Here is a 22154-nt window from a genome sequence, read left to right as displayed (position 1 = left end):
AGGAAAACCAGGAAGATGGCATCTTACTGGGGAGCGGCTGGTGCAGACGGCACGCAGGGCCCCTTACACACCAGCTGCTGTGAAACTGTGAAAGCACATGCCCTGGACAAGGCCAGACCCCCCCCGCCCCCCCCCCCCCCCCGCAGGCCGAGCCCTTCCCCGGGAAACTCCTGGGACTCTGCCCAGGTGGGGGCCACAGAGCTGCCGGTGCCAACTTCAAAACACCCTGGGCTCCGAGTACAATAAGGGCGTTCTCCCTCTCCCCTCCCACCCGCCCGGTTCTCAACCCCAAACACTGAAGCTCGGAGCCGACAGCCACTCATTCCTCGCTGGGGCCCAGCTTCCTTGCGGAAAGGTGTTCTTTCAAACAACGGTTTCCGTCTACACGTAGTTGTTTCTCAGCCGAGCGTTCGCACTCTGGCTGCTGTGCGACCTGGCAAGACTCAGCATCTAGAAGCTTCCACCGTGCCGTCTGCGAGGGCGGGATGGTGATCCGAGCTGTGTCTGTGCAGAGGGTTGTTTTGGAGGAGCTGAGGTCATCTACGGGGCGGGGGGGTGGGGGGGGGCAATAGTCGGCTCTGGTTGTATCACAATAACATAATAATCAATAAATAACAATAGAAAAATAAACGATGTTCCCCATATTCACAATAGTACACCTACTTTTGCCACCCAGTAGACAGTCTACCCGTGAGATGATAGCTATGCACTCAGATGATAGGGAAATAATGGAATCATTTGTTTGTGTTCTATGAAAACCTGAGGGCTCGTATATAAAATGTTACTGGTTTCTTGGGGGTAGATTTCATCTCGTTGTGGCTGTTGGGATTGATGAGAAGAAGATTGTAGAAAAAGAAATAAAGGCGCCTGGTCAGCCCCCAGCAGGGCCCGAGCTTTTGGGGTCTCCCTTTGCCTGGGGACAGCGGCCGCCAGCGGGTGGTTCCACCGCGGCCCCTGGAGGCCCGTGAGGTGCGAGAGGTTGGGCGGCTGCCTTAGGACAGGGTGGCAGCGTTCCCTCCTGCCGCGCCCTCTCGGACAGGGAAGGAGGGAGCGGCGTGGACGGTGGGGAGAGCTGCGTCCCCTGGTCACACGATTTCTTTTCCAAAACCAAACGCCGCCTCGTCTGCGTGACTCTGATCCGTGTCTCTCCGTGAGAGGCTGCGCAGCATGGAACGTCTCAATGCCGCCTCTCCGTCCTGCCTCGTTCTGCCTGTGGCTTGTTCTCTGTGCTGCTGGCCTGCGATTGCTGGGTTAGATTTCAGGGGTGAAATGTGACACCCCTGGGCCTCGCTGCCAGGTTCCCAGGGCGGCCAGGGCAGCTGCTGGGGGTGACAGCCCCGAGGCCCTGAGGCAGCGCCGGGCGGACGAGGACGCCGGGGAGCGGGGCTGAGAAACCCTGCCATGTCCTGGGTGATTCAGCGTCTGAAAATAAACAGGAGCCTCGCGAGGGCGGGGAGGAGGAACTGGAAAAGGCTGAAATTTGAGTCTCGGGGGGCTGGGCTCCTCGCAGGCCTCGGTGAGCTGGAAAGAATCCTGAGCCCTGGGCTAGGGTGTGGCCTCCGGGGGAGGGCCCCCCAGCCTGGGAACCGGCCTCTGGCCCAGGCCGCCTCTCCCAGGCGCAGTGGCCCTCGGCCTTCTCAGAACCTGTTTCCCCATCTGCAGAATGGGAGAGAGGGTGGGGGGAGGGGTTTTTTTGATGATTTCACCATCCTTTTCAGCTTCTGAGAGTAGGACTCGATGTCTATGGGAGTGATTGCCGTGTTCCCACAGCATCTGCTCACCTGGCGAAGGAGGAGCAAGAGCCCAGGACCCTGTAACCACTGCCAACCTGGCGAGACAGAGATCCAGGACCGGGGGGCGGGGGGGGCGGGGGGGGCGTCAGACAGGGGAAGGGGTAGGCAGGGGGTGCATCCGCTCGCTCCCCAAGCCGGCAAGAGAGAGAAAGGAAGGTCCCCTCCAGAGTGCCACGCCGTAAGTGGGGGAATCCCCTCACGGCGCTCACGGGGCTTCCCATGGGGTCGGCATCCTTTTTAGAAAGAAGGACATCCTTCGAGCCACAAAGTGCTCGACTGTGCAGGCCACAGAGGCCCGGCGGGTTCCCCAGCCAGCGGGGGAGACGGGGAGGCCTGCGCTGGCCGAGGCGCCCCTCCTGGGCCTCCTGGGTTCGGCTGCCCCGCAGTACCTGCCCGCTATCTCCCCATCTCGCCGCAAGCAGCCCTGGTTGACCGCACCACTTCCCGCTGAAAGGCAACACCGCTTGACTCACTGGCTCGGCCGCGCCAAGGCAAACACCGGAGAATAACCGGCTTGTGCGGCCCCGGGAGGCTCCGGGCCGCTGGCACGGCCCGGCACAGTAGCCTTACTATGTCTGGCGGCTGCAGCTGCAGAGAAAAGGGAGGAAGCAGAAGTGGTTAAAAGGGGGGGGGGGGGCGGGGGGGCGCAGAGCTGGGCAGGGCGGGGGGGGGACCCTCGGGCCTGGCAGAGGCTCCGTCATCTTCAAGCCGTGATGAGAGCTCTCGGAGCTGAGACACGGCTTTTACACACCAGGCGGCCGCACAGAGGAGCCCTGTTCGCCGAGCTCAAAGGAGAGAGAGTTCAAGTGCAAGGCGTCCGTTGAAAAGGCGGCTCCTGGGCTTCCCTGGTGGAGAGGAGCGGGGTGCCGAGCCCAGGCAGGGTCCCTGGGGAGGGCCGAGGGCGGGCTGTCCCTTACCCACGTGGAGAGGTGTGGGCAGGACAGTGGCCGGGGTGGCCAGGGACGTGTGGGCAGCCTCCTCGTCCTCTGCCCTCGCTGGCTCAGGGGGTCACCAGGGTGAGCGGGCGCTTGTGTCTTAGGCTAATAGCACTTCCCCCACTAGCCCCCCCCCCCGCAACCCGGCAGGCGGTGGCACCCATGTGTTCATCACCCGCTGTGGGCCTTCAGGAGTCCCGAGCAGATAGCCACTCGCCAAGCGCAGGGACCTGGGGGCACGGCTCCCCGCGCCCCCCCACAGAGGCCCCCCAGAGGCGGGTGCTGACCACAGGGGACAAGAGTCAGCCTGGACGGGGCGGGGGGGAGGACGGGGGGGCGGCGCGGCGTGCGGGGGGGGGCGTGCACGGGGGTGGGGGGGACGTGCGGTGGGGCCACAGCCTGTTAGAAACAACCCCGGCTGCCGTTGGCGTCCTGACACGTCGGTGCTCAGGGCAGAGTGCTCGGGCGCCCGGTCCCTTCGCACCGGAGGCCAGCTCAGCCGTCCCCAGGCCTGGGCTGCCCTGGCTCTGCTCCCACGGGCCGGCCCAGCACCCAGCTGGCATGTGTGACACCAGAGAGGTGTGGGAATCAGAGGCCCCGGCCCTGCTGCCGGGCGGGCACTGAGCAGGGCTCCTAGGGGTGGGCGGGGCTTTTCTGACCTCTGTCAGCAGGGGGTAGAGGTCATTCAGGTCATCCGAGGTGCTCAAGGATGAGACACGCCCAGGAAAGGGACTCATTCACTCGCTCATTCCCTCTTCCGCTCAACCGCGCGCCCGCTCATCCGCTGCACCGCCACCAGCCTGGAAGGGACTCCCAGGTTCCCCGGCCTGTCTGAGCACGCCCTGCGCCTCGGCCAGGAATGCAGGGCATGTGCCCTGCGCGGGCAGGAGGGCGAGGGGAGACCCGCAGGGGTCGGGCCTGTGCGGGCAGCAGGAGGCCGGGTGCAGCCTGGGGGCCTCGGGGCCATCCTCTCCTTTTCCTCAGCCCTTGCCCTGGGGCTGGACCCGAGCTGACCTGGCCATTCAACCAACAGCACAGCGGCGGCTGCCGGGGCAGGGGTCGGGGAGAAGGGGTCCTGCTGTGAGGGCCAGGAGGAGCTCTGACTGGGCGGCGGGCACACGGCGCCACATGCAGATCTTGTAACATAGAAACCCACACGTGAAACCTACATGAGCATGTTGAGCAATGTCACCCCATCAATTTTATAAATAATTTTTAGAAAAATAAGTAAGTAAGTAAATAAATAAAAGCAGGTCAGAGGCCACAGGCAGCATCCCCAGGCCACACTCTCCACCTCCTCCAAAACCCACCCTCGGAAGTCACCCTCCATCAACCCCTCCCGCTGTCCGTCCCTCCGTGGGGACAGGAGGTGCCGGGAAGTGAATGCACGGTGCCAGCCTCCACCGCTCTCGGTTACTCTTTAATTTACTCTCCCCAGGGATTGCCCCGCGGTCCCTGCTGAGGGCGGTGACCGGAGCGGGAACGGGAGGCCGGGAGAGGAGAAAGAGCCTTGAACATGGGAGCCGTCTGCAGCGTCTGTGGAGGCTGCCCCCGCGTCCCCAGGCGGCTCTCGCCCTCAGCTCACTTACCTGCTTAGTCAGGGCATCAACGGGAGGTCACCGGGGCGACACCAGTCCGTGTCTGGCTTCAGGGAGGCTTCGGCTCAGGCAGCTCGTGTGCGTGAGTGGAGGCTCGCTGTCTGTGACGGCGGCGTGAGCTGCCCGAGCTCAGATTTGCTTGTCTTTGTCCCTGAGTTTTGGGGACGTGGTTCAGGGAGGGCAGGGCCTGGGGCAGCCCGGTGTGGCCTTCGCCTGCCGTCCGTGTGAGGGGGGCTGGCCCTGGCTCAGTGGCTTTTCCTCGCGACGTGGCTGTGGCCACCTCCCTTCCTGCGTGTCCAGCAGTGGCCTTCGCCCGTGTCCGAGGACACCCTGGTCACTGCCTGTGTGTTTTGCAGACTCCGGACAATGCAGGAAGCTCCGTGTGTTCGGTTACCGGTTCTGTTTTTCCCTCTACAGGTGGCTTTTCTGAATCTTGCACAGTTTCATTTTAGCCGAAACCTTTCCCTCACACTTCTTTTGCCCTGAACGAGGTCTCCGTTCCTGCGGTCTGATGAGGACCGGTGGGTGGCACCGGTCACCGAGGACCTGAACCCCAGCGTCAGGCTTGGTCATCCCGTCACCGCTGAGGGAGCCTGCTGGGTGGCAGGTGCTCTTACAGGTGCTAGGGACCCAGCTGTGAACAAGGAGACAGAATCCCACCCTCCCGGGGCTTACAGTCCACGGGGCACAGACAGACCAGGAGTAACATGAATTAGTGCCACGCGGGAAACGGAAGCAAAGGGGGTTGGGCAGCTTGGGGACAGGGTGCCACCTGAAAGAGGAGTCAAGTCTCATCAGGGATGAGATGAAATGTAGGCAAAGGCGTGAAGGGCAGGAAGGACCCGGTCTCTGGGGAAAGATTGTTCTGGGCAAACAGCACGTGCAAAGGGCCTGCGGCAGGTGTGCAGCAGCCGCAGCAGCAGCCAGTGGCAGGAGCAGCGTGGGGAACTCAAACCATCTGCCTTCTAGTTTCAAGGAGGGGACCCCCCTTAGGAACAGGCCCAGCAGAACGCCAGCCTGACCTCTGAACGTGCCCCTCTGCCTCGTGAGGGGCCACCGCTGCACCGGGGTTTGGGGAGACTCGGGATAGGGGAGCCCCAGGTACGGGCAGACTTGGCGGTCACTGGGGGCCTGTCGCCACCTGCCGGGGAGCCAAAGCTCGCCCATCCCCTGGTGTCCCAGTCCTCGGGGTGAAGCTCTGTGTCTCTGGGATCCCCAAGTAGAAGCACGCTGCCGAGGAGGAGCGCGTCCCAGTGGCTCACCCCACCCGCTCGCGGTGACTCACCTGCCCGGGGAGGCGGGAAGGCTTGAGCCAGGGGACAGGGCCCTGCACCGGCGCGTGGGTGGGCTGAGGTCCACAGGTGGGTGATGGGGACCTCATGCTGGCGGTCCTCTAGCCACGGATGGGGGGGGCGGGCTGTAGGGGGGCCGAAAGTACCATTATTTTCTAACCAATAAGAGGAGCAGGGAAATGAGCCCCGGGTTCGGTTCGGCGGCGTGGCTTTCTCTCCGGCTGCTGCCCGGACAGCTGCCCGGCAGGTTTGGCGGTGAGCGCAGGCCGCTCGGCCTGATGCCGCCGCTGGGAGACGGCGGGACGGGCTGTCCCAGCCGCTCGGGTGGCAGGTCCGCTCAGCGCAGGCTTGAGGGGAGGGAGGAGCGGCGCCGTGATCCCCGGGTCCAAGGTCACGAGTGATTGTGTGAAGGAAAGAGCAGCAGGCAGGGAGGGGGTGCTCTCAGGATGCACGGGAGGGAGTCCCGACCCACAGCAGGTGGCCACCAGCGGGGAGGCAGGTGGGTGGATCCCGGAGCTGAAGACCTGGTGGGATCAGGCCGATGGGGCGTCTACCTGAAAAAAATAAGGAAAAACAGAGAGAGAGGAAGAGAGAGAGAGAGAGAGAGGGAGGGAGGGAGGGAGGGAGGGAGGGAGGGAGGGAGGGAGAGAGAGAGAGAGAGAGAGAGAGAGAGAGAGAGAGAGAGAGAGGAAGCCTTGAGAGCCCCAATGCCATCCGACGCCGTCCTGTCCGAGCAGCCTGTGCTGAGAGCCGCCCGGAGAGCCGGCGGAGTGGCTGATCTGCAGGCGCAGTTGCGCGATGCTCGTAGGGTGACCGCCGTGGCCCCGGACCCCAGGCTGCCGGATAAGGAGGCTGCGGATGGAGAGGCTCGCTCCATCCATAGGAGATGTGGTGGGAAAGCAGGTTTAGAAACGGAGAGGTAACCCCAGGCAGGCAGCCCCGCTCCCCGCGGCCTCCACGCACACCCCGTCCTGGCGGGCTCAGAGGCCTCCCCCGGCCTCTCCCGCCGTCCCCAGAGTCCTTCCTCGGGTGGCAGGGCGGGACGGGAACCCTGAGAATTCCGGGTTCACCTGAGACTCAGCCTGCGCACCCTGACTGCGACTCCCGGGCCCGCGCGGTGAGGGTGGAGCGACAGTCCCCCCGCCGGCCTGCGGGGGGCCCTGGGCATCTCAGGGGCTCCGCGCCGAAGGGCTAGGGAGTTAGGAGACAGACGGGGTTCTCACCACGCGCTCGGCCCGCGGTGCCATGGCCGGGCCTGGGCACAGGGCAGGTGATCTGGGGCTTTTGTTTCCATCCCAGAGCAAATTGCAAGCACGCTGACGGCCACGCGCCAGGAGAGGAGGCCCCTCACCCCAGGCTCCCAGGGTGCCCCGGGGCCAGCGGCCAGCGCAGCCCTGCCCCTGAGCAGGACCCAAACTCTCGGCCCCGCCCCGCACCTGCCACTCAGGAGCGGGGGGCACAGCTCGCTGCCCACGCAGTGGGCTCCGGCTCCTCTCCTCTGAGCACTCGGGGTTCGCAGAATTTGGGGTTCCTGCGGCGCTGAGCATGCGGTGGGGAGGGGGGAGGGAGAGGGTGTGTTTTCAGACCTGCCCTCTTTCTCGGTGGCTGGGTGACAGCGGGTAAATGACATAACTTATCGGCACTTCGCCTGCCGCACGTGCGTTCCAACAGAAGGCTGACTTCCTGGCCCTTACCCCCGCCCCCATCCTGAAGTACCCCAACCTCGTGCTGCGCTCTTGGCTTAAAGATATGGGAAGAGACTGGGAGGGAAGCTACTTCTGTTTACAGAACATTGGATGACATGTAAGCATGTATGTATCATGTGGGTTCTACTACAGTGTATACTGGCATCCTTGCTGTATCTCTCACATTGCATTAACTAGTATATCGTATGTATGACCCGCCCACCGTACATCATACGGGACAGAAGTGCCCGCTGTGCCCGCCGAGGCGACGTAGCTGAGATGGCGTGTTTGTGTTTGGTTTCTTGGTGGCACCTGGTCCCCAGGCGTGGTGGCTGCGGCAGGCACGATGCATGGCCTTTCTTCAAAGCGCCGAGGGCCGTGTATTCAGCATGGTCTCGCACACACATGCCCTGGGCCACCCACGGACCCCGACACGGGTTCTTCAACACTCCTGGGTGCCCGAGGACTGGGCGATGGGAACCGGCACCAAGCCTGCTGGCACGTTCTGTGCCTTCACTGCCAGCTGGCGCTCTTCTGAAGCAGAATCCTCCCCGATCCTGGTGCCGGCCCTCCGCCCCCTGACCCCCAGGCTCTCTGCCCCCTGACCCCCAGGCCCTCTGCCCCCTGACCCCCAGGCTCTCTGCCCCCTGACGCCCAGGCCCTCTGCCCCCTGACCCCCAGGCCCTCTGCCCCTGACCCCCAGGCTCTCTGCCCCCTGACGCCCAGGCCCTCTGCCCCCTGACCCCCAGGCTCTCTGCCCCCCTGACCCCTCCTCTGCCCGCCTGACCCCCATGCCCTCTGCCTCCTGACCGCCCCTCTGCCCCCTGACCCCCCTCTGCCCCCTGACCCCTCCTCTGCCCCCCCCCCCGGCCCCCAGGTTCTCTGCCCCCTTACCCCCAGGCCCTCTGCTCCCTGACCCCCAGTCTCTTTGTCCCCTGACCCCCTCTCTACCCCCCTGACCCCCAGGCTCTCTGCCCCCCGACCCCTCCTCTGTCCCCCCTGACCCCCAGGCCCCCCCCCAGGCGGCCCTCTGCCCTCCCTGACCCCCAGGCATCAGGTCCTGCTTGGGGTTTAAAGGGCCAGACTGTGATGCTCTGAGTGGCCTTGGAGCTGGAAAACTTTAGATTCTCCAGTGCGACATCAGGGAGCCAAGAATGTGTCGCCAAGATAAGGGGAGGGAGGAGTCAAGGAACTCCGGAGATGCTGAATGACTCCGTCCGTGATTGACTGAAATAGAACGTTCTAGAAAAAGATATTTCTGTGCTTCGGAGGGGATGACGGGTTGTTCCGGGACCGGCCCCACAGCTTTCGCCCACAAGGCCAGGGCCTAAAATACCCGCTGGTCGGAGGCCTCGCCCACGTGGGCCGGCAGGGCGGCGTGACTTGGGTGTTTGTGTTGGGCGGGCGCTGTGGCTGCGGGCTGAATCAGCGTCCAGATTTGCCCGGTGACACATGAGGAGGGCGCGTTCGCTGGAGCTGCACAAACATCGTGCGGAGTGTTTTTCCTCCGGAGCCAGGCGGCCGGCGCACGATAAGTCACCGCATAGAGTGGGGCCTTTCTCTGCTCTGCAATCGGAGCCGCGGCAGCTGTGCCAGGGTGGGCGGCGGGCGGCGGGCGGCAGGCGGAGGCCAGGCCACGGCACTCGGGACCATTACACGGGCCGTGAAATGTTTTCTTTTTTTTTTCTTCTTTTCTTTTTTTGAATATATTTTATTGATTTTTCACAGAGAGGAAGGGAGAGGGACAGAGAGTTAGAAACATCGATCAGAGAGACACCGATTCAGCTGCCTCCTGCACACCTCCCACTGGGGATGTGCCCGCAACCAAGGTACATGCCCTTGACCGGAATCGAACCTGGGACCTTTCAGTCCGCAGGCCGACGCTCTATCCCCTGAGCCAAACCAGTTAGGGCCGTGAAATGTTTTCTTACATGGATTTCAGAGAGGAAGGGAGAGGGAGAGCATGGGGGGAACATCCATGCTGAGAGAGAATCAGGGGTCGGCTGCCTCCTGCACACCCCCCACTGGGGACTGAGCCCACAACCTGGCATGTGCTTTTGACCAGAATGGAACCCGGGACCCTTCCGTCCACCGCAGGCCAATGCTCTAACCACTGAGCCAAACCAGCCAGGGCACCATGAAAGTTAACTTGGTAATTATAGCAATCGGGAGCCAGGCTAAAATGTCCTTCTCTCCCCATCCCCTCACCGCCCCCCGCCCCCCGCACCCTGCCTCTCCCGGCTGGGCCACGGGGAGTGTGGGACCCCCCTTCTCACCGAGGATCGGGGAGGTGAACGAGAACGTGGGTGTGGCCACAGGAAGCTGCTGCTCCGGGCCTCTCTTCCAACCACTGGACAACCAGGGCTGTGAAACCCACCGGGCAGCCGCTCTGTGGAACCACGGGGCTGGGCGCACCTCGGAGCATCGTCGGCCTCCCGGCCTGTGTCTCCGCTTGAGTGCGTTTGGAGCGGCCTCTGGGGGAACAGGAGGCCCCGCCCTCCTGGCCTGGCCTGCGTGAGTGGCCTCCGCTCCCTGCGTCCTGGGGGCAGTGATTTCGACAAGGGGCCAGGCCAGGACACGTACTGGCCATACGGACACGGAGGGCCCCTCCCCCTTGGGTTCCTGGGTCCCCTGGGAAGCTGGTCCAGGCTGCCGGTGGCACCTCTGGGCTCCAGGGCCTGGGCTGCGGGGAGTGCTGGGCTGGCGCAGGCCCCAGCCGCCCCTTCCGGTAGCTTCCCTCTGGGAGCCGCACCTTCCGGAAGGTTCCCTCTGGGAGCCGCACCTGGGCAGCAGCTTCAGGGAAGGAGAGGTTCCCAGGAGGCTGGGGAGGGAGAGCCAGGGGGCCGCGGGCTGTGCACTTCCCAGGAAGCCGGCCTCCCCGGGCTGTGGGTTCGCAGCCACACCCCACTTCCTGTGGGAAGGGGCGTGCCCGTGCTCCAGGGCGCCCGTTGCTGCTGAAAAGCGGTGGTGGGTGTGCAGTGAGGAGCTGCTGAGCTCACCCACTGGGAGGCACCGCTCTGCCACCATCACTGAGACCAGCACGTTCACTGTGCCTCCCTCCGGCCCTCACCTCCACCTCCTGCCCTGAGGCCCCTGCCCCTGCCCTGCGGAGACGGGGGTCCAGGCCGTGGAGCCCAGGCCGGGGGAGCGCCTAGTGGCCCCGTGACAGAGGGGGCCCCAGTCTGCTGTGGGACAACGTCCCCGAATTGCCTGGGGAGCCAGCCCCACGGGGGTGAGGGGAGGGGGGGAAGGACAAGAAAACCCCATTGTAGAAGATCCACAATACATGTTCTGATCTCTCCCCTCCCTCCTCCGCCCCCCCCCCCCCCATAGGACACCGTCAGAAACTAGACGATCAGACCAAGCCGGGGAGCTTGTCCTTCTCCGAGCGGCTCAGTGAGCTGGAGCAGCTGCGGCGCACGGCCATGCGGGTCAGCCCGCACCACCCCGCCCCCACACCCAACCCGCGCGCCTCCTTGAGCCACTCCACTGCCTTTAACCCTCAGCCTCAGAGTCAGATGCAGGGTAAGTACCTGGGCCGGCCCCGCCCACCTCGCCCCGGCAGCACCCCGCCCGCCCGTCCTGGCTTCGCTTCCGTGCTCGGGGGGTCCGCAGGCCCGCAGCCCGGGCGCGGGCTGGACACGCGGCCTCGGACGGCCCCGGCCGGCGAGTGCGATGACATGGTCACAAGGCCCCGGGTCGCGGGCACTGCTCCCTGGGATGGGGACGGTGGGGAGACACGTGCAGATACTGGTTTGATTAGCTGTGCGGTTTTCTTACCTGCCCGTTAGGCTGGAAGACACATGCATGTGCACACACACACACACACACACACACGCACGCACGCGCACACACACACACCGAGCCAGGTGCAGGCCAGGATGTCTCAGGTTCTTACGGCCTCCAGCGTCCGTCGGGGGTTTGTGTCCGCTCTCCGCTCTTCGGGAAATGTAAATAAATGGGGGGCTGTGTGGGTGCCGTCACCGCAGAGGTGTTACTGCCGTCAGTAAATCTGCCAGCGATAAGCAGGCAGGTCGCTGCACCCCGCAGGGCGAGGAGGTGGCAGTGGCCACACCACCATGAGGCACAGTAACCGCCCGGCGCCCGCCGTGCCCAGTGAGATAGCGCACCGAGCTCGCTGACGCTGCGGGACCACGGACGTCGGCGAGTGTTTGCTCTGCGATACCAGGTCCCCTCTCCCCGCGCAGCCGGCTCAGGCCGAGCTGCAGACACGACGGTCCAGGGAGAGCCCTTTCCAGCGGGCAGGCTCGTCTGACTGTAAGGGAGAGAGGCCGCGGTGCAGGGCGGGGCGGCGGCCGGCTGGGACGGCAGAGCCCCTTCCCGGGCGTCTCCTCTGTGTCAGTCATGCGGTGGGATGAGGGGGTGACCTGAGATCGGTAGGGTTTTCGGGGTGATGCTCTTTCTTCCGGGGTTAGCACGTGCACTCTCAGGAGGCATGCGCGCCGTCGTGCACAGAGCCGGGTGGGGGTGGGCGGGCCACTAGCTCTCACACTCGTGTCTCCGGAAAAGGCTCTTCCCTTTGGGTGTAAAACTCCCCAGGATGTGTCCCGGGAGTGACTGTGCTCAGAGCTGCCGGGTGGCCTGTCTGTCCGGCAGCCCTCTGTGGACAGACGGACACCGCGAGCAGGACTCTGCAGGGCCGCCTCTCGGCGTGTTTCGGAAGCGGCCCCCTGGCGCCACCGCTTTCCCGGGGCTTCCTAGTGAGGGATACGCATCCAAAACGTGCGTCTTGATTTTTCTCAATGCCGGACGCACGTGTGTGTGTGTGTGTGTGTGTGTGTGTGTGTGTGTATTAGGTCGGAGGGCGCACTCAGCGTGAGAGGACGGGCTCGTGTGAAATGATGCTTTCCTTCTCAGTAGAATGACCTTCGCGAGGCGACCCCGGGTCTGGCCTTTAGGGCCGTTTAAATCCGTTCCTGTCACCTTCGGGACGCCCTGTGTCACCTCTGTCTTCTTGTTCTCTCCTGGCATCGCCGGCCACGCACACCGCGGGGCTGATGGGCGGGGTTGGCTTTCCCCGCTGACACCGCGGGCGTTTTTAAAGCGACGGGAATTCAGCCCCGGGGCGGGCAGGGACGGTCCCCTGAAGCCACGGTGTTGACCGGGTTGTGGTGAGGAGCGATCCTATCTGACGTCCCTCCCCAGACTGGCCCTTTGACCCGGAAGGAAAGGGGCCGGGTGAGACGGGTGAGTCCCCGCCCTGGGCATCGGCGGCTGCCAGCGGAGCCCTGCGGACGGGCCATCCTCGCTCCCTGTCCTCACCCGTTCTCGTTCCTTGGAAAAACGTTCTCACGTCAGCGACGTGTGAGCACTACTACGCGCTGCTGGCGTCCCCACGGGGCGGCCGCTCCTCTGCAGGTGGAACTAGATCGATCGCCGAGGCGCTTTCTTTCCATTGAGGCTCGGACACCCCGGCTGCGCTGGGACCACTGGGAGGGTCTACACCTAAGACCCAGGACAGGTCCCTGGGAACCTTTCCTTCCTGTCTTGTTTTTCTGTAAGAAAACGCCTTTGCCCCGTCGTGTTGGGAATAGACCCTGGGGCTCCCCTGCATCAAAGTTAACAGGGTCACCACAGTGAAGTCTCTCTTGCCAGCCCTCCGTCCTGGCCCAGCAGGTCGGGGAGCGTGCTTTTCCCGGCTCAGCTCTCGGGCGTCTGAGCTGGTTCAGAAGATGCTTTACCTGAACCTCAGCCTGAGCCGTGGCTCTCCCTGACCTGGCCTCAGTGGGCGGGGCCGCGGCGTGTGGCAGTGACTGTCCACGTGTACGTGTTTCCAGCATGTGGCCGTGTCAGCCGCGGGGGGCGCGGAGAGGTCACGGGTTGACGAGAGGCGGGGGACCCCGTGTCTGCAGGGACTTCGCCGGGAGGGGCACGCCTGTCCCTCGGACTCTGTTGGTAGGAACTCTCGGAGACACAGTGACGCTGGGATTTATCTAGAGTCGGATGTGCCTGAGGATCGCTCAGCACAGACTCCTCGAGCCGTCGGAAGCCGGGACAGGAGGAGGGGGCCGGTTGCCATGCCGCCAAACCACGGCGTGTGCCTTGAGGTTGGGATATGAAAGGGCTGAGGTTAAGTTTGGCTTCCTTGGTTCCCGGCTCTGACATTGAACTCTCAGACAGCCCTGCTGTCACGGCGACGCGTTCAGGCGTGTCAGGACGTTACCGTGAGTTTCAGGACGCGTGTGCAGCCGTGGGAAGGAAAAAGGACACGCGTCCTTTTACAGGCTGCGATGGGGCAGGGCCTAGGACGATGAGGCACCGAAGTCCGGCACACACAGCCCCTCGCGCCCCCCGGGGTGGCTCCAGGCAGCCGGAAGCTGGTGACTAAGAATCTGACTCCTGATCTACCGCTCTCGGGGACTCACCCTGCGGCTGCGTAACCCCCTCCTTTCGGGAAACGGGGATGGAGACAGACCTGCAGGGGCAGACACGGTCAAAACCACAGAAACCAAGAGGCGGGTGAATGTGCTCGTGTGTGTTGCCCTGAGCACCACCGCGCGGGGTCCGGCTCTTTCATTGGGCCCGTTGGGATGTGTCCCCGGGTCGGGGCCTGCTGTCCGTCACGCCATCCTCGCCACAGGCCCGCGGTGTGGCTGGCAGGCAGGCCATCGGAACCTGAGGTTAACCATCACCCAATGCCCCGGGGACCGGCGGTGACACACAGCCTTACGCCCAGACCTTCCTGGCGACAGGCCGGTCCCAGCGGGCTGGCGAGGACCCTGGGCTCACACCTCAGGGTCCAGGACGGATTGGCGCAGGGCCGGCCCGTGTCCAGGCGCGTCCCGTGGACAGCGGGTGGGGTGAGGGGCCGGCGGCTCGTCCGTCCCAGGTCCTGCAGGGACTGTGTTCTGTGATCATTAGACGCTCAGGATGCTCATCACAGCCTCAGGGCCAGACTCTGCGCGGACCCCGCCGTGAGCGTCTCCGCTGGGGCCCTGAGCGTTCCTCTCCAAAGGCGGCGAGGAAAGCGAACGGAGCTCACCGCAGGCGCCGAGGAAGGAGGGGAGGGCGAGGCACGGGCCGTGTGCGCACCGGGTCGGGGCCCCCGCCTGGCCTCCCACGTGGATGGGCCTCCCTCGGGGGCCATCAGACCAGAGCCTCCTTCTCCCCACCCCACCCCCCACGCACCCCCCCACCGCTCGGCCTGGGGCGTGGCGCCTGCTCCGGGAGTCCCAGTGGCCAGAACCCTCCTTTCCCCTCATTGCCGGTACTCAGTCTCCCGGTGACTTGTGTTTGGGCTGTGATTCTCCCCAGAAGGGAAGGTCACTTTGTGAAGCTCTGGGGCGGGGGGTGGGGGGCGACTTTGTGCCTCAGCTGCATGGGGTTGTGCTTATCACCTGTGTCCGCTGGATCCTCGGGAGGAAGTAGGGCGTCCCCCTCTCCCACGGCAGGAGCCATCACACCCCTTCCGGGCTTGGCGGGGAAACGTCAAACTGCATGGCACCCCTTGTCCTCCTCCCCCTCCCCTCCCCCTCCTCTTCTCCCCCTCCTCCTCCCCCTTCCCCTCCTCCCGTGTGTGAAGGACCCTCATGGAGCCGCCGCCCCCGCCAGCTGCCCGCGCTCCAGGGGCCGCGCAGCACACACGTGGGGCTGCGCTTCCTCAGGTCCAAGGGGCTCAGACCACTCTCCGCGGTGTGTAATGGATGCCATAGTCACAGACCTCTTTTCTAGTGACAGGAGAGGTGGACTCACTGTGGGGCGTGACCTCCATGATAAACTATCCCTCCTGTGGGTTTGGTACCTTCTGAACTTCTCCTGCTCCTGTGATCCATAGGCCAGGGCCCTGCACACACACGCATGCACATACACACATGCACATACATGCACACGTATGCACACACACATGTTTTGTTCACGTGAGTGGCTTAACAAGGCTGTCGTTGGAGCACTTACTCGATATTGATGGCTAAGCAAGAGGAGGGTGAGGCCGAGAGCCAAGCGCCTTAAAGACAGACAGCGGAGCCGAGAATGAGGCTGAGCGTGAGGGCCGGCGTCCGGCGGAGGCTTGTAAGGGCCGTAACCTCTCACACCTCAGTTTCCTCCTCTGCGAGTGGGAGGCATTGCATGTGGTGGTCTGGGACCCGCGGGAAGCGGGAAGCGTGCGTGTTGCGTCCGGCCCGTGCCCCGTATCGGCTGGGTCGCGTGTCGCCGCTTCCTGGGGCTGCCGTCGCCCATGGCCACACGCCCGGTGGCCGAGCAGCACAGGGCGGCTTCCTCCCGCCTCCGGGGGCCGGCGGCCCAGAGGCACGGTGTCCACAGGCCGTGGCCCCCAAGGCCCCGGGGCGGGCCTTCCCGCCTCCCCCCACCTCGGGGGCCCCGGTGCTCCTGGGGCTGTGACCACATCTCTGATCTCTGCCTCCCTCTCCCCGGGGCCCTCGGCTCTGTGTCCTCTCCTCCTTCCCTCCGACAAGGACACTTGTCACTGAGCGTAGGCCCCGCCCAGACCGGCCGGGATGATGTCACCAGCTGCTCCGCTCGGTTACATCTGCAAAGACGCTTTTCCCCAAATAAGGGCACACTCGCAGTTCCGTGAGTCACACAGACACGGCGCGTCGGGGCCACCATCCTACCCACGCCCCCGACGCAGAAAAAGCGAGGGGGCACCCGGCGAGTGCCGGCCCAGCGTCCCCCGCCCCTCCCCAGCGGACTCTCCGGGAGGCAGATGCACCCGATGAGCCAGGCCGGCGGCCTCGGCGTGACCCCGGCCGCTGGCTGGGACGTGGCGCCGTGGCCCTTTACTCCCGTGGGAGGCCCTGTGGGTCCTCGCTCCCGGATGAGGCCGGGGGGTTGGTATCTTCAGAGCAGCCGCGCCCGGGCCCAGCGGCGCCGGAGAAAGGCGAGGGTCAGCGAGCAGCGGCCCAGGAGGCCTGGGTGCCCCTGCCCCGCCCCCGAGAGCTCAGGAGGTCCTGGGTGGCAGTCGGCATGGGGCCGGGGGCCCAGCCCACAGCCATGGGGGGGCTCGGGAAAGTGCCTCCCGCAACTGAGCACGTCGCCGTGGTTTCAAACACGCTGCCCCCCCTTTTTAGTGGCTTCAGTGGTTTTTCTTAGCCCTCACCTGAGCACTGGCCCAGCTCTAACTTTGACCACAATTCTCACCCTAAGAATAACCTTCACCTTCACCCCACCCATAGCATTGCCGCAGGGTTTACCTTGAACTTTATACCTCACCCTAATCATAGCCACAGGCTTAATCCAAGCCTTGTCGTACACCCCACATGGCCCCAACTTGGTACTGTACCCCAACCATAAAACTAAACCTAGTACCATCCATCACCCTAGCCGACGCTAACACTAACCCTAGCCCTAGGCACCGGCTTAGAGCGGCTTTACTGGCACCTTTCTACGTAACCCTGGCCACGGTGCTGTGCTGAACCCTGGTGTCAGCCCACACCCAACCCTGGCCTCGGCTCTAAATTTTACCCCAACCCCAAACCTAACGGTAACCCTAAACACAACCTGAGCTCCGGCTTTAAAACTTCCTTTAAAAACCTAAACCCAACCATAGCCCCGGCTCCATCCTGGCCTTCACCGTGCCCGAGCCTTTACCCAGCTCTGCATCGCACACCAACCACAACCCCAGTCCTAACCCTAACCCCAACCCCAGCCTGAAGGGAAACGCTTCGTGGCTTCACTGCAAGGCATTGTGGTCCAGGCACCCCCTCCGAAGGGCTGGCAGTTGCTTGGCATAGCTCCTGAGCCCGAACTCGCCCATCCCTGCCAGGCATCCTTTCCCGTCTGGATATTTAAAAACAGAAACAGAGGCTGAAGGCGGGAGGCAGACCAGCGTTTCCCGGAAGTTTGTACCCAGAGCAGATGCTGGTCGGAAAGCAGGCCCTGGTTCCAGAGCGGCCAGGCCTCCTGGGGAGGGCGCTCCCCACGCCGTGCGGGGTTTGCTCATCTGCGTGTGTTTCCTGACACGAGGAACAGGGTGCAGGCCGCTGGCTCGGCGGGGGCAGGCCCTGCTACGCTCTGTCCCTCACGCAGATACTGTGAGGAGCTGGAACTGCTTCTGTTTTTCCTCTCTGGCCCTCAGAGCCTGACTTCCTGGGGAGGGGGGTGGGGGGGTGGGGCACAGAGACGGGGCGCCAGCCCCCCCTGTCAGAGCCACCTGGGTGTGCATTTGTGTTGTGTCTTTCCACCTCCGTCTCAGCGCCTCAGCCCCACACAGCTTTCTCCTGATGGAACAATTGCCCTCCCAGCCATAGAACAGCCCGATTGTGGTGGAGATTAAAGAGACGGATTGCAAAACGCCTGTAAATAAAATCTTCCCGGGCAGACCCGCTCTCTCCATACGCTTTCTTCCATAATCTCTTTCTGGCAGGACATTGTATGTTCTGCTACCAGAGATCCAGTTACCAACCACAGTAAATAAAACAAAATAATAAATTAAAAAAGAATAGTATAGAACTCTCCCCAAAGACAAACACTGGCCAGCCCGCGGGTTGAGTTTCTGTGTGAGTCCCGGGATGGGCGGGAGAAAGGGGGTGTGGCGTTCCTGTCCAGGGGTTGTTATATTTTAAGCTCTGGAAAGTGTGCAGGCAGAGTTCACCAGTTCAGGCCCTCCTAAGTGACATGAATATAACATTGATGTTTAAAAGAAATAAGCATTTTCAAGAGAAAACAGGGTCCCTGGATGAGCCATGAGCAGGAGAAGTTGGGCCGAACTGAGTCATTCCCTCCAGACACGGCTCAGGGGCAGCCGTCCTGGGCCCCGGGCCCTCTCACACCCCCTCAGGGTCATGTTTAGATCAGAACCTTCCAAGAGCAGTTTCAAGATTTTTTTTTAATATTTTTATTGATTTCAGAGAGGCAGGGAGAGGGAGAGAGAGAGAAACATCAATGATGATCAAGAATCATTGATCTGCCACCTCCTACAGGCCCCCTCTGGGGATCGAGCCTGCAACCTGGGCCTGTGCCCCGACCAGGAGTCGAACCGTGACCTCCTGGTTCCTAGGTCGACGCTCCACCGCTGAGCCGCGCCGATGGGCTGCACCGGTTTTAAAAGGAGCAAGAGATAGTCCAACCTGCGGCTGCACTTGGAGTTGCCGAGCGCGCAAGGGAGGCAAGCGTGGTGGTTTCATTACGTCCCCGGGGCCGCTGCCCTGCCGTGGCCGCTCACGCTCCATTAGTGCCTTTCTGCGCACGTATCAGATGGCGCATTACAGAAGGGTGATGCTATCGGCGGGTCTGTGAGAGTCAGCGCCCGCCCCCGGGCTCCGCCGGGCGTCTCTGCGCTAAGTGGTGTGCGGGGCTCGCTCCCCCCGGGCCTGTGCCCCCTCTTCTGTGCGTGGCTGTACATCGCCCGCTGGCTGAGCAGTGGCAGGGCCCGCGTCTGGGCCGGCCTCCGTGCTCCCCAGGGCGGCTGCCTCGGGAGGGTGGACCCAGAAGGCTCTGAAACGCACAGTGACTCCCGCCGTTTTGAACCTGGAGCGTGGGTTTGGGGGGCGCCACTCCTTGGGTGGTTTTGGGAGCGGCTGCTGCAGCGAGATCAGCACGAGGTCATCGCCTGGCTCCACGCTTACCAAAGGCAGCGACGACGTGACGGCAGCTCACGTTTGTAGAGGGACCCGCTCCGGGTGCATGCAATCCCCGCCACCAGCCGCCCCTAAGGTGCGTGACGTGGTCCGGAGGGTCCCAGGCCCTGGGCGGCCACGTGGCCTGGCTCGGCTCCGTCTGGGGAGCCCAGAGTCCCGGGCCCACCCGCCATGGGCTTGCTTAGGCAGGGAGCGCTGAAGCTCTCAGTGTGTGGTCCTGGGGAGGGCGTGGCGGTCCCGGGGGTGACCGGTCCCAACCAGCATCCTCAGGGGACCAGTAGGGATGCCCCAGAGCCACCACCCTGCCGCCCGGATTAAAAGGCTCTTTTGGGGGGACTATTGTAGCCGCACGCTCGGCTTTTCTGAGCCGTCATCTGGTGGCGAGTGAGAGAAGCCGTTGCCCAGACGTGGGTCTGTTTAATTTAATACGATTTCCCACAAATTATCAAGCATGACTCTGAAATTGAATTTGTGCAAAATCACAGATGGCCAATTCAGGTGGAGGCAGCGGAAATCTTGTTAGGCTTACTCCAGAATCTTCCCCAGCTCCGCGTGTGATTCTTTCGCGCCTGTGGGGGCGTGGGTGGGGGTGGGGGTGGGGCGGGGCGGGAGGGATGCCGTAGCGGGGCTTTACCGGATGGACGGACGGACGTCTCCTCCTCCCTGAGCTCCCTCCCTGGTCGGCACCTGCTTCCTCGGAGGGAGGCACGGGGCCTGGGGGTGTCCCGGCTCCTCTGTACCCCGTCTGTCAGTCAGGGGGGCTGTTCCTCCCACTGAGCACGAGGAGGGGCTCAGGGAACCCGGAGGCCCCAGGACCGTCTGCGCGGGGGCTGCGTCGGCATCCATAGCTGATGCCGACCTCACGTGCGGGATGTGGAATGGGCTGGGATCCACGCCGGGCTGGCCGCGTGGCCTCGCGGGGGCTCATGCGTTCTCTGCGGCGCGGCGCCCGCTGCCGAAGGGGCGTGGGAGTAACCGCGCCTCTCACGGGAGAGCCGTGAGGACTGAGGGGTTCGTGGGCAGCAGCCGGGTGCCTGGCGCAGGGTGCCCCCTGCACGTGTTCCTCGCACCGCCTCACGGCTCGTGGCCAGGGAGCGGTGTGCTCCTGCCCAGTGTTCCCTTCGGGGGCGATGCACTCTCCGTCCTAAACTAACGGTCGCCTCATTCCTTTTCGTGTTACCGCTCCTGTTGTGCCCTTTGCTGGGGGGCATTGGTGGGTCCCCAGGGGGTGCCCATCTGTGCTGTCCTGTGGGCTCAGGTGCTCTGAGCTGATCGCCAGCACTGGGGAGGTGGCGGGGGGGGGGGGGGGAACAGGGCATTCGTGTCCCCGGTCAGCTCTACAGGAGCGCCCAGGGCCAGTGAGGCACAAGGTCAAGGTCAAATGGGAACGGGACCCTGGTGAACTTGAAAGGGACCATCAGTGTCTTTGCTCAGAGCCTTTCATTTATTCATGAGACCCGGACGCCCAGTGGGAGGCAGACCTGCACGCCAGGTCCCGGGACTCCTGGCCCCGGCTCCGCCCTTGGTCAGGCCCTCCTGCCTCCGCCCCGGAGGTGGCCCCGCGTGGCCTCTGCCACCGGAGCGGAGCCCGCACTGGACCGTCAGCGGCGCCCTGGCAGCGTGCGGCCCCTGGCGGAGATGAGACGGTTGGGTTCTGTGTCCTGGCTTCCGTGTCTCCAGTGGAAACGTTCGATTCCATACCCACGGAGGGGGCTTCAAAGGGCAGGAGGAGAACCCCCTCCCAAATGCACCCCATCCTCTCAGCCCCGCCGAGCGCCCCAGCCCTGCTCGCTGGGGGGAGCAGACAGCCGCAGGGGGCTGAGGGACACTCCCGCCATGGGCCCCCGGGGCAGCTGTCAGAGACGAGCGCTGGCCTGGTCCCTGACTCGCACAAATCGGACACGTTCCGAGAATGTCATGGGCAGCTTCTTTGGCTTTTTTTTTTTAAATATTTTTTATTGATTTCAGAGAGGAAGGGACAGGGAGAGAGAGAGATAGAAACATTCGTGATGAGAGAGAATCACTGATCAGCTGCCTTCTGCATGCCCCCCACTGGGGATGGAGCCCACAGCCCTGGTATATGCCCTGACCAGGAATCAAACCGTGACCTCCTGGTTCATAGGTCAGTGCTCAACCGCTGAGCCACGCCAGGGCTTCTCTGGCATTTTTAAAGAGCCATCCACAGAAGGATTTCTTTGAACCGAGTTTCACCTTCCTGTGGGACTTTAAGGTCATGCCTCCCTGTGCCGATTCCGCCCATGAGCCAGACGGGCCGTGAGAGCCTGCTACGTGTGTGCTGGGGGCAAACAGGTGCCGGTATGCGGGCAGGCCGGGAGGGGGCAGGCTGGCGGGGGCAGGGGCTGGTGCTGAGTGGCAGGCAGGCTGGGGGGATGGGGGACAGGGGCTGGGGCTGAGTGACCGGCGCCTCGTTCAGGACGCTGCTGCCAACGTCACCCCTTTACTCCCCGAACAGCTGCGCACTCAGAGCCGGGGCGCCAGGCCACCGACAGCGTCCCGTGTGCCACGCCCCGTGCGGGATGCAGGTCAGGGTCCTGAGCGGCAGGGCCGGAGCCACCCCGGACAATCCCCGGGGCCCCCCCGCAAAGAGACCCAGGCCCTCCCGTCTGAGGCCGGCCCCGCGGGCGGCTCCGGGTCTCCTCTCCAGGTGGAACGAAGGTCAGAGTTCATCAGGAGAAAAGGAGACAGACTAGCATGTGGCCCTATCGTCCCCATCAGTGCCTCCCGCCCGTGCGGCTCGGACATGTCCCGGCCGCATCCCGGTCTTGCCTCAGCGGCCTGAGAACCGGGGCCCCGGGCGCAGATAAGAGAGGACGCCGGAGCGGGGAGGCTGCGCCTGGCCTTTTCTCGCTCGAAGACACAGACCCACTCAGACGCGGAGAATGCGCGTGTCGCAAGCTCTCCCCGAGGGGAGCGAGTTCCCCTGAGTCAGGCTTTGAACTTCTGACCACGGCGACCAATGAGTCAGAGAAAGCTAGGCCAGCGCGGGATGGCCAGCCCCCTCGGTTGTTAGACAAGAACCTGGAAGCCCAGAGGGGTTCCGTGGCTGGCCAGGGGTCACCCCGCCTGCTCGTCAGCTCCCCGCGCCCGGCCGTCCTCCCCCAGGGACAGGCTCCCCGTCCCTGGCCCTGAACCTCCCTAGCCGTCTCTTCAAAACAGCGCCTCTGGGCGAGGGGGGGCGGGGGGGCGGGGCGGCTGGGACAAGACGGGGCAAACCCCGGCGGCGGCGAGGCTCTGTGTGCGCCACCCGTTTTCTCATCGTTTTATGACCAAAAAAA

The 22154-nt window shown here is 64.0% G+C and overlaps 1 protein-coding gene across 2 annotated transcripts in view; it reads left to right on the top strand.

The window, feature by feature from the left end:
• Nucleotides 1-22154, top strand: part of RUNX1 (RUNX family transcription factor 1) — a 181398-nt gene that overhangs the window by 134246 nt on the left and 24998 nt on the right. Inside the window, exon 6 of one of the 2 annotated variants that reach the window (XM_079767159.1) lies at nt 10637-10828. The exons of the other annotated variant lie outside the window; for it this stretch is intronic. Coding sequence (XP_079623285.1) covers nt 10637-10828 — 192 coding nt within the window. The remainder of the gene's footprint in view (nt 1-10636; nt 10829-22154) is intronic. 2 annotated transcript variants of the gene reach the window in all.

The sequence above is a fragment of the Cnephaeus nilssonii genome (assembly GCF_951640355.1).
Source record: "Cnephaeus nilssonii genome assembly, chromosome: 3".
Taxonomy (NCBI): Eukaryota; Metazoa; Chordata; class Mammalia; order Chiroptera; family Vespertilionidae; genus Cnephaeus; species Cnephaeus nilssonii.
This window is presented reverse-complemented; position numbering and strand designations above follow the sequence as displayed.